The sequence below is a fragment of the Dipodomys merriami genome, unplaced genomic scaffold (assembly GCF_024711535.1).
Source record: "Dipodomys merriami isolate MVZ:Mamm:240054 unplaced genomic scaffold, mDipMer1.0.p SCAF_8, whole genome shotgun sequence".
NCBI lineage: Eukaryota > Metazoa > Chordata > Mammalia > Rodentia > Heteromyidae > Dipodomys > Dipodomys merriami.
In genome coordinates, this window is record NW_027206401.1 from 25548927 (window position 1) to 25561137 (window position 12211).

Below are 12211 nucleotides of genomic sequence, written 5' to 3' on the forward strand. Positions count from 1 at the left end.
AATTATGTATTTCAACAGTATAAAAACAGTCACAGGTTTTCTGGGAATAGAAAAGTCTGCATAACATCACATAAATGTTTTTTTTTTATCGGACTGAGAAGGTGGCTCAGTGGTAGAGCGCTTGCCTTGCATGCCTGAGGCCCTGGGTTCGATTCCTCAGCACCACATAAAAAAAAAAAAAAAGCCGGAAGTGGTGCTGTGACTCTAGTGGTAGAGTGCTAGCCTTGAGCTGAAGAGCTGAGGGACAGCTCCCAGGCCCAGAGTTCAGGCCCCACAACCGGACCCCCCCCAAAACAATAAATGTTTTTGTATAGAGATAATGGATAAAAAATGACAAACAAACCTGGGTGCTGGTGGTTCACGCCTATAATCTTAGCTACTTGGGAGGCTGAGATCTGAGGATCACAGTTCAAAGCCAGCCGAGGCAGGAAAGTCCATGAGACTCTTTATCTCCAATTAACCACCAAAAAACTGAAAGTGGCGCTATGGCTCAAGTGGTGTGAAGAGCTCAAGGTCCACGCCCAGGCCCAGAGTTCTAGCCAATGAGCTGGCAGGAGGGGGAGGCTGACAAACACTAGTCTAAAGTTTGTACCTATTCTCACAAGACAGTAAAGGAAATCTCCAGAAAACAAAAAAATGTAAAGGAAATGGAACACAAGAATCAGAACAATGTGATACTTCCGCTTTCTGAGAGGTCTTAGATAAACTACAGACATCATGATAAAATAAAGGCTTATAAATTAACTGAGCATAAGTTCATGTTGAAATAACATGCACAGAACTGGGACTGCAGAAAGATACATAACTGAACTTGTATAACATAAGAAGAAGGGTAGATTGTCTTTTGAGCAAGTAGGTGACAAGGAAAGCTTTTAGTCTCAAGTAAGGTGTAAGTTACTATGAAGAGTACTAGGGAAAAATTTTTTATTTTTTTTTATTGTTATAATGGTGGTGTACATAGGGGTTGCAGTTACATAAGTCAGATAAAGAGTACACTTCTTTTTGGACCTTTCCCATTCTCTCTCCCAATTACTAGGGAGATTTTTAAAAGAAAAATTAAGTTTATAGAAAATATATTGTCAATAGAATTTTTAACGAGACTAAACATAATATTATATAGGGATAGAAAGATTATTGATAAACGGGCATGCTATACTGAGGACACGTATCTGAAAACAACACAATAAAAATAGACAATGTGAGGATAAATAAACAGAAAAAGAAAATAGGACCTGTGTCAGATCATGCAACTAAACAGGCAATGTCCTTTTCTAGTACATTAACTCAGATCGCTTAGTATTCCCCGGCCCCTAGAGTCTCAGTTTCTCCTTTCCAGTGATTAATGAATGAGTGAGTGAATGAATGAATGAATAAAATAAAGTAGTTTTGTTATGACATATTTTTCTTTTAAAATCTTGACCTTGTATTGTGTTTAAATTTATTGACCTACCTCAATAATCCAAAACTCCACTTTGTCATACATAATATGTTATACCATTAAGTTCTATTAAATTTTATATGTCAATGTTTATAATTTCTGCTCTAGCCAGGTGCTGGTAGCTAAAAGCCTATAATCCTAGCTACTCAAGAGGCTGAAATCTGAAGATCATGGTTCAAAGCCAGCCTGGGCAGGAAAGTAAGTGAGACTCTTATCTCCATTTAACCACCAATAAACTCGAAGTGGTGCTGTGGCTCACAAAAGAGCTCAGGGACAGTGTCCAGATCCCAAGTTCAAGCCCCATGACATAATATATATATATATATGTATATGTATATACATGTAATCATTTCTGCTCTAATTTTATTTCTCTCTTTCCTGTCTCACTCTCTACCTTCCTCTCCCACCTGTTCCTACGTTATCTTCATCATCTGATGCTGATTTCATAAAGTTACATGGCTTTAATGGGTACTTTCATGTACTGACTTGGATGGCCTATAATGTCCATACATTGGTCAAGTATCCATCAGCCTAGATGATATATTAAATCATTACTTGACTTTGGTTAAGTCAGATTACCTTCCAGAAAGTGGGTCGGCCTTGGCCAATCAGTTGAGGATTCTAAGTGAATTGATTGGAATATATTGTAAACATGGAAATGTAACAATGAAATCTCCCCCTGTATAACTAATGTAAAAGCTAATAAAAGGGGAGGAGGAAAAAGATTATTTTCCCCCTAGTAAGTTATGGAATATTTCTAGTAAGTCAATTCCAACTGAAGTTCTATGTAGCATAAAAAATCCCATTTATAATATAATGATCTACAGATGGGTAATGTGTCTGCACCACTATTACTATTTTCCTTCTACATGAAAACAACGAAAATGATGTCTTTCCTTTATGACAACTGCATTTAGGTTCCCTACTGCTTGTCAGGCCAAGTGCACCTTCAGTGCAGAATGTAATACCTATTCACAAAGTATGATATTTTGACAAACATTTGTGAAACACATAATAAGTTCCAGGAACTTATTACCTTATCCTTACCTTTGAAACACTTAACAAACCATCTACAAGCGAAAGAGACAAATGAGTGAAGAGATAAGTTCAGTATAATGGAATGCACTGTTAATTTCTCTTGCCTCTGTTTCAAATCTTCATCATCTGTTTGCCAGAGGGCATGATGTGAGGCATCAGCAGCAGAGGGCGCTGGAGGACACGGGAGGAGGAAGGGATGTTCCTCCCATAGCCGGTGTTCTCTGCAGGGTTGCTTGCTCTTGCAATGCTGGACTACAGTATTATACAGGACGCTAAGGTGAGCTCACCTCTAGTAAATTTCAGCAGCACTATGACAAGAGCCCTTGAGGTCAGTTCCAAAAGAGGCCAAGAACCTTTCCAGTACTGAGTGCAGTAATATCAGCCAAGGCCAATTCCAGGTGAATCCCGCTGACCTCTGCGCTGCCTGGCCAGGGAAAAGTGCAATAGCATCTCTCCATGGCCTCAACACCAGCTGCTAAATGATTCTGCATTCACACCATCTAGCTTCCCATGTGCAACTTAAGTGACACTTTCCCATGATGGATTCTGGTAAGTTCAGCAGCAGTCCAGAGAGTTTACCAAAATGGCTCACACAAGTGATTGCCATCACTGGGTACTAGTCCAGCCAGTACCCAGTTGTTCAGCAAATCTCATTTGCACCCAGAGGGCAGCGCTTTGCCCAGGACTCTCAGCTCACTGGTGGCTCTGCAGGAGGCTCCAGTTTTGTCAGTTGCAGCTCAGTGCTCAAGCTGTGTTTCCATCCATTAATTGTAGACCAGCTCTGGCCTGAGCAACCTAGAGAACTTCTCCATCAACCAGTGGGCAGTGACGGTTCTACTGTGAGTCCCAGGTTTGGGGAGAGCCTCTTTCATTGAGGACTCTGCTTCAGCCTTGGGACATTCCTTAGAGTTCTCTTTTAGGCCTTATCTTTTTGTTTGTTTGTTTTGTTGTAAATAGTATAAATAGTCATTGTTCATTCTATGCTCTCTCCATTCAAATTATTGTGGAATTTCTGTCTCCTTATTGGGCCTTGACCAATTATTATAATGGGTGCCTATTAGTAATAATGGTCATAGTTAATACTTTATATAGTCATAATTAATATTTAATATAACAGGCACTACACCTATTAACATAGGTATCATAGATACCTATTATAGTAATCAGCCAAAATTATTATATCTTAACATCAGATATTGATTGAACTAAAATAATGATACATAGAGTACTATATAAAGAATAATGACATGCCAAAATATCTATAATTACATGGCTGTCCCTCTTGGGAAAACTCTTCATGTATTTATTTTTTAAGTTTTAACAAGGATTGATTTTATTACAACCTGCTTAAGATAGAAAATCGGGAGAAACAGAAAAGAAGAGAAATACTTCCTGTTCTGTTTAGGAAATGGGAGTTTAAGTCTCAAGCTGGTGGTTCCTAACTACAGCTGTTACACTAGCAAAGACTAATTTAATCCTTAGACAATGGGGTGGGGCAGGTGAGATGGGTGAGGCCTACTAAAACCCAGGCAGCCTCTAGGACCTCCTTTCGTCAGACTAATCTTTCATAATTTCTGTCTTTACCCTCACATAAAGAGTTTGCAGATCTTTACCACTTCAAAGGATAAAATGGATTTAGATAGCCTCTCCTAGACTTTAAAAGAGAAGGCAGATTTTGATAACCCCTCCTCTATCTTCTAATCCTGTAACTTAAAGTTAAAAAGGAGGTCTGGTGCCTAGAGAAGCTTATCTGTTTTTTCAGTTTACTTCATGGTTTTAACTTCTGAGCCTGGCTCTTTTGATATTTGTTAAACACACACACACACACACACACACACACACACACACACACACACACACACACACACACAATTTCTCTGTCTTCTCATCTACTCCTAAATGACATTGGTCCCTTTTAACTTTTTGTTCTCTTTTTCTTTTTCTTTTTTGTGCTGGTCTTACAGCTTGAAATTAGGCCCCCCGGGCCCTGTCCCTGAGCTTTTTATTGAAAGCGAGTGCTCTACCACTTGAGCCACAGCTCCACCTGCATTTGGGTGGTTAATTGGAGATAAGAGATGCAAGAAAATTTTGCCTGAGCTGGCTTCAAATTTTGACAGCCTTCAGAGTGGTTGTAGGGGTTAACTACTGGCCCTGGCCTGGTCCTTTTCAATATGAAACGAGATGCAGAGAAGGACTGTTTTCTGTAAGTGCTTGCTGTTGAAAGTGGATTGTTTTTCCCTGCCTGGAAAAGGGGAAACAAAAAGTTGTTTTCCTATATAAAAGAGGAGGTGACATGGAAATTTTAATTGTCAGGATATTTGGTTAATAGGCTACCACTATCTCAGGATCAGAAGACATTAAGTTAGCCCTTTAATGAAAAGGAAGTCAAAGAGACATTAGCAAAAAAAAAAAAAATCCCTTAAAAGAATATTTCCTATACAGATCAGCATTGAGGAATTGTAATGTCTATAGATTTCACATATTGAGGTTGATAGCCATAGTAAAGACGGCATCCAATTTCCATCTGTCTTCTATTTTAGATGTAATGTTTAGATCAGTTACTCTTATGGATAAGATTTTACTGTAATGCCCAGTGTCTCCTGGAGGGAGACACTTTAATGACTCGTAGGAATAAGATTCTTCACTTGATGAATCTGGTTCTGTGGTTAAGAACTTAACAGAAGTAAGATTTGTTTTTGAAATGTAAATCTAAATGCAACAGCATCTTATTGAAAAATAAGACATAGGCTATAGATTTTTGTTCCTTCCCATAGAATAAAAACTTTCAATGCCCTGTCTTGACATTTAGTTTCTCAAAGATTTACCTAAATCTGAGTTCCCAGGAGAAGGGATGATACCACCCAACATTTAAATTTGAGGGGCTTTTGATGTTGACCATTTTGCTCCAGGTATTGACCGCCAAGTTCTGGGCTGTCTCACAAAGGGGCTTTGTTATTACTGCAAAACCAGGGTTCAAATCTTAAAGGACCCTGGCATTTCCAGATAAGTTTTGCGCTGTTTCTCTGAGACAGCGTTAGTATTAAGAAGACCTTTTGTTTTTTATGATCAAAAGTTAGGTGCACTGACATTATAATGTGGCTCTAATTGATTTTCCTTTTGAGTATGGTGACATCTCAAATGGGGTTTACGTTCATCTTTGACATGGACATCATCAGCAAAGGCTTCAGCTGCTGTCCAAATGCTTTGCTTCCCTTAGGCCTGCAACAGACTGAGAACAGAACATCTAAATCCTTCCAGGTTGGGCCAAAAGTAATTGTTATAACCTTAAATCCATCTAAGAATTTTCTAGGTTCCTCGGAAAAGATCCAAGTTTTTCTTTACAATGAGACATTGCAGCCCTCAGGAAAAAAAATGTTGTGCATAGAGAATTTTGGACAATTTTACCTATCATTTACAAAATTAAGAACAGCTGGAGAACAGTACTAAAATCGAAGCTTTCATTTACAGGCCGGCATTTTCCATTTTCTAATTTATATTGATGCCATATTGCACTACAATGATAGACTAATGTCTTTTTCGTAGAGTTCTGAGGCTTTGGAACCCAGTGTAGGCATATGGAGAGGAATACTGGCAATGGTTCTTATTTCATTTTCCTCATGACCAGAGAGAAAGACAGAAGAAAATGAAAGAGAAGGGCGCATGGCTTCCATAATTACTTGAGGGACTGAGGAATTCATCCCCTCTGATTTCCTTTATTATGAACCTTTTACTCAGTACCCTTAAGAGACATTTCCTTATACCTTGAATCAGGATTAATAAACACACACTGGTATTGTAGGGAGATATTCCTTCCTTATCAGTACATTTATCCAGTCTTTTATTCCTGAACTTTCTGAACTTCCATGTGTAGGCATTCTTTATGAAAATGGGTGAGGGCTTCCCTCTGCTTTCCAAATTCTGCCCCAAACCCTGGGTCCTTGAGAACTACTTACGAAAAGCAACTCAAGTGTCTCATAAAAAGGAGAGTCTCACAAGGTGCAAGTTGTAGCTAGGATTTGTTGTAGGATAACAGGGTTAAAGTAAGGAGAAATAGAACAAGAAAAATTTCCTGGCTCCCCCATTCAGAAAATGGGAGCTCAAGACTGTTACACTAAAGTGTTCATGATGGGAAGGCAGAAAGATCTGGGGTAGAGGGGGTGCTTTTCTGGCTCAAGAGCTAGTGAGTATAAAGATTCGAGAACTGCTTCATCTCCAGTCCACTTGGCATTTTTCCTACAAATTTAACAGCTGTTCCAGCTTCCTTCCAGCTGTCAGAAAGCCTGTTAGGGTTGTCAGCCATAGATTTGGCAGAGATGACCATCTGTAAATTTTACACAATAAAATAATTTTATAATAGGCAAACCATGTTGCTGGTTTCAAAAGTAGCAGAGAGCAGGCTCAGGATTTGACTTAACTTGGCGAGTAACACTCTACAGAGCTGAAAATAAAAAGAAAACGGACCGCCATAAAAACATTAAAACACAAACAGTAAATTTGCTTATGATGAAAACTTACAGTGTATTCCTTATGATGAAAACTTACAGTGTATTCATGTTCTAATGCTTGGCTTTCGTATTAGAACATGAATCAGTATCAAGTTCAAGAACCTTGTCTTCGCTGAGTACCTATAGCTTAAGCCTGTGATCCTAAATATTCAGAAGGCTGAGTTCTGAGGACCATGGTTCAAAGCCAGCCCAGGTAGAAAAGTCTGTGAGACTTTTATTTCAGATTAACCACCAAAAAAAAAAAAAAAAAAAAAAAAAGTCAGAAGTGGAACTGTGGCTCAGCAGAAAAGCTAAGAGCCAGCAAGCAGGCCCTGAGTTCAAGCCCTTGTAGTGGCACACACAGACACAGACACAGTCAGACACACAGAACAGTCACACAGACAGACACACGGACCTAGTCTTTCCAAGTAAAGTGACAGCCACAGCTCCCCCACCAAACCCACAATTCCTCATCACACAGACCGTGGAATTTATTACTTAGCCTTGAGAAAGGGCTGATGTTCACCTTCAAGAACCAGTGCGCCATTCTTTGTGGAAATCCACCATCATGCGGAAGACTACAGTTTCAACATATATATTATAATACGATAGATTCATGTTTCCATTCCAAAAAATTTTATCCAGTTACTTTATAAACTACTTGTCATCAGAAAGTTTTCTAGGCAGCAGATTCCACTGTGTAGAGATCAATTCCCTGGTGGCAAATTGCCTCTACTTCCAGATAGAGGTAATTCCATACCGTAATCCTTGAGTGAGGTGATGGAGCATTTAATCCTTTCCCAGGCTAGACTGCAAACCTGATGGGTCCCGAGGCAACTTAACTGTGTAGAAAGAATCAAAAACTAAATGCTGTTCGTGGCTTCTTAAAGCATCTCTGTGAACGTGTCAGAAATATTCTTTTGTGTGTTGTGTGTGCGCGAGTGTGCCAAGTGCACCAGCCATGGATACACTTCTCCACTATTCCTCTCTTGCATCTGGAAAAGCCAACAGTTGAAAGGCCAGGAGATGAGCATGCTCAGTGGCTGGGGCCGCTTTCTGAGCACCAGGCCAGCTTTGCTCTGCTCTAGCTGTAGATTCAGCGAGCAGCGGAGACCTCCGGCTGCAGCTGACGCCGGTTCCTGGAAAGCTCATCCCTGCGCAGTTACGTGCGGGCTTGCGGGTCTCCAGCTGCAGCGATCGCGAGGGTGAAGGGCATCCGCAGCTGAGACTGATCTGTGGGCTCAGAACCCGGGTTGGGTCCACCTCTTGCCCACACCTCAGTCCCGCGCTTAAAGAGGCTTCTGCATGAGTGAGCAGAAATGACAGGATCTGGGTGGCGGTGAGCAGGCACGCACCCGGAGGGCGAGCCCGGGGAGGGGGAGGTAGAAGAGGAGGAGGAGGAGGAGGAGGAGGAGTGTTGCCTGGGGAGGAAAGTGTCTGAGGAAGATTCCTGCCCCAGCTCGATTACTGCCGTCTTCACTTTGGTGACCCTGGCGTTCTCGGCTCTTCACCTGGGAGAGATGGTTGTGGTGCTCACCAAGCTGGTGCACTGTCTCCACCACAGGTAAGGGGAGCATCGGGCACGCTGCTTCCGCTGTTGGCATGGCAAGGGTCAGCCTTGTAACTATTGCTTTTATTCTTGCATTCTTAGTTCTTAGACGGTGGAGGTGGGGGAGGCGGGGACTGGGAGAAGGTGATTTGGGGTGAGTAAGCATGGTTAAAGCATGAGTGTTCTGTCCAATTTCTGTTTTTCTGATCAGCTTGATAGAATTTTGCCTCGAATCTCTTGCATTTGTAAGATGAGGTTAAGGGTACTTAATTAGTTTTTGTTTTTTTAAAGAGCGCTATTATTCTAGAGAACAGAACTTCATTCGAGGTAGCTAAACTTGATAGAATAATTTTCTGGATAATTTACCATTTCACTTACAGCCCCAAAGGACAACAGTTAAGATTCAGCCTTAACCTTGATTAGCATTGAACTTAAGCTGGCTAGTGGAAAGGTCTGGACTACAATTATCTAGTGATGTTTTTTCTTAAGTGTCCAAGGTTTATTTTTGAGATAAATAATAGGACCTTAGTGAAAACTTAGACTAATTAGAAATTAGCAGCGATTCTTTGTTGAGTATGAGAGGCCCTGCAGGGGCCATTGATCAAATGTAAAGCAACACTTTGAAAATGTAGCTTTGGGTTTGTGTGTTTGCTGGAAATCATGGAGTCAATTCTTTAGATGGCTCTTCACAGAAAAGAAATGAAATGTGTCCGGAAACTTTAAAAGTTAAAGCAATGTCATTTGAGTAGCAATACATTTAACTAAGCTCTGCCCAAACTACCAAATTCTATTTAGTAATACCCACACTTTCAATTGCTCTCCATTTGGCTGGATGTTTAGAAGAAGGAAACAGATTTTATTTCTATGTTTTCAGTTTTATTTATGATCTTTCAGTAGTTGCAGAAAGGGGTTACAATTCAACATACCAGTTTATGAGTTCAGTGTCTCTTGATCAATATCACTCCCTTTATCATTCTCCCTCATCCTTCTCAATCCCACAGGAAGCAAATGTTTAAAGTAAGTAGGTAATTGTAGACCTACAAATATGGCTTAACCTTAATAATTGTAATCAATGTGGCAGAACATGCCTAGATTACTCTTGGCTTTCTTTAGTTATTGCTTTAAAATGAACTTACCAATGACTTAGTTCAAATAGTAACATTTCTCTGATATCAAAACTACAATACAAATCATACAGTGAAACAGGGAGAAAAAGATAGGGGTGTATGTGATGCTGAGGGGTAAATATTTGGGGAAAAGCTGTAAGTTCTGGCTAGTTGATTGCTTTTTAAGAACCCTCATTTTATGTTTATAATTCATTCTCCTGTGTGTCATTTTCTTAAAGACAAAATGCACTGTAGGCTCAAAATCTGCCTCATTATTGAATCTATGTTTCCCAGATGCACTTGCTCTTTTCCAGAGCAGAGCTAATCATGGTGTGAACTCTGGCCATACTCACAAAATTAAGACAGAGAGACAAGGCTAGGAAGGTGTGTCTCAGCTCTGAAATGAATCAATACAGGTAATCATTTCAGCCAGTGCACACATTCTTACAAAGCTGCAGAAAAGGGAGAAAGGCCACAAACTTGAAGATACTGCCTTTAGGGAGAGGGAGTGAGGGGTCCACCTGCTTCAGAGTTAACAATCCCCATTGGGAGATTATTTCGTGGGGTTAGAACCTAACTGCCTTCAGTCAACAGGCTTTGCCCTACAAAAGGGAGAAAGTTCTTTAAAGTTTAATTATTTGTCTGGAAGTTTCGAGAAATCTATTCCTTCCTCCCTTTTTGGTGTAAATGCTGAGGTGCTATCACCAGCTACATCCCACTTGTGAGTTCTGAGAGTAACCTGTGGGCAGACAAAAGCTATCTGGGGCCGATGTTAGCCTGGCTTCTGACCGTTACCTGTTCCCACTGCCTTCCTCTTGCAAGTACTCTGTCATGGAATTAACATAAGAAACGCTCTTTTCAGAAGCTCCCTAAGACCCAAGATCTTACTGGTAACAACAGCTCCCCGCAGTCCCTTGCCATCTGCAACTTGCTCTTTCTGTACTGTGGTTTCTAAATCCCTTTGTAAGTGACCATTCCTATGCTACTTAGATGTAAACTGTATTCTCCTGTTACATGCTACAATCAGCCATCACTTACAATATCTTCATCATATGGAAGGAAATAAATGGGAAAAGGTATTTCCATATTTCAATTCAGAGGAGATACAGGCAGTTCAGTCTTTCCCTCTCCTTCCCAACCTATGTTTAATTGGGACACAAACAAGAGTTCCATTCCAGAACAAGTCATTCTGCTTCCCAGGGGATGAGAATAGTCAGGGGCTCTCTCTTCATCTGCAGTAATATGTCTTGGTCCCATTGCCCAGCACTAGTGTCTCACCCATGTCACAGAAAATGACTGAGATCTTCTAAACTCTCTTAGAATCAGTTAGCCTGTGAGGTGAATGACTGAAGTATAATGAATTTCATTTTTTTCTTTTTAACAATCCTTATACATTTAAATAAGAATGTGATGTTGTTTTATTTCTACTATTTTTGCTGTTGTTCAGATAGGCTCAATTAGTTTTTAAGATTAGAAAAAATAAGGCTTAGCTATAAAACTGTGGCTAAAACATTCACAAAACTTGGATCAGGACCTAGTCTAAGAACTTTCATTGGAAGACCTATAATCAAAAGTATTTTTATGTTTAGGAAGAGCATATAGAACTTTCTCTCCTATTCACTTTTTTTCATTAGTCTAAAAAGAGCTAATCAGTTACATTTGGGTAGTGTGCAAACTTTTAGTCCTAGTCACTGATTGGTTTTGACTTAATAAAGGAATTTTCCATTACTTAGATGATTCCTAGCTTTGGTTTTAGCAATTTAATGAAAGGATAATTGTATCTACACAGAATTAGAAATACTTAAACAGTCACTGGCATCTAGGCAAGAAGCCAGAAATAGCCTGTTAGTTCTAGGATTGCTATATTCACATTCTGAGATTGTCAGGGGTCCCCTGTTATCTTCAAGGGAGGATTTAGCATCCAGCCTAGATTGTTATTGCGAGGAATGCAATTTGAAAACAGATACATACCAAGGTTTGAGAAAATGCCTGGCATTGTTTTGTGACACTATTGGTATTGCTTGCAGCATTGTTTTGGCCAAATAGTTTAGCAACGGAGTATAAGTGGATGCCATTGTTGGAAATGTCTCCAGATACTGGAATGTCACATAGGAATAAGGGGTCACTACTCAGAAAGAACTCAGCAAGGTGAAGTTTACTTTTGCAAAAGTGCCTGCTACTAACAGGAAAACAAGTATGCAAGTGTGCTGGGCCAGCAGTCTGCCCAGGTTTAATCCCTGATAAAATTTAATTTTTCAATCTCTCCAATTGGTTAGGCTGAAAAGGATTAAAATTTTATCAGAGCAATCAACCAAAACCTGGATACCTGGCCAAAGTAGAACTTAAAAGCACTTCTTACTCAGCTGGTTCCCTACCACTTGAGCCATGTCTCCAGCCTGTAGGAAGACAATTTTTATAACAGGATGTGATTTAACTAAAAGAAGATACCATCTACTTTTAAAATGGCAGTACTGATGTCCTCTACCATGGCTGGCATCTTTCCAAATGTGCAGGTCTGGCTGAACTCTAGATATTGATCATTTTTTGATGGTGTGAAGAGTTGACAGAGAACTGGCATGGAGTATGACTTCAGACA

General features: G+C 40.0%; 1 protein-coding gene across 1 annotated transcript in view; it reads left to right on the forward strand.

Moving 5' to 3' along the window:
• Positions 1-8465: 8465 nt before the first annotated feature.
• The window catches only part of Arhgap18 (Rho GTPase activating protein 18), a 186261-nt gene continuing 182515 nt past the window's right edge, over positions 8466-12211 (forward strand). Inside the window, exon 1 of the mRNA XM_070010774.1 lies at positions 8466-8524. Coding sequence (XP_069866875.1) covers positions 8481-8524 — 44 coding nt within the window. The 5' untranslated portion in view covers positions 8466-8480. The remainder of the gene's footprint in view (positions 8525-12211) is intronic.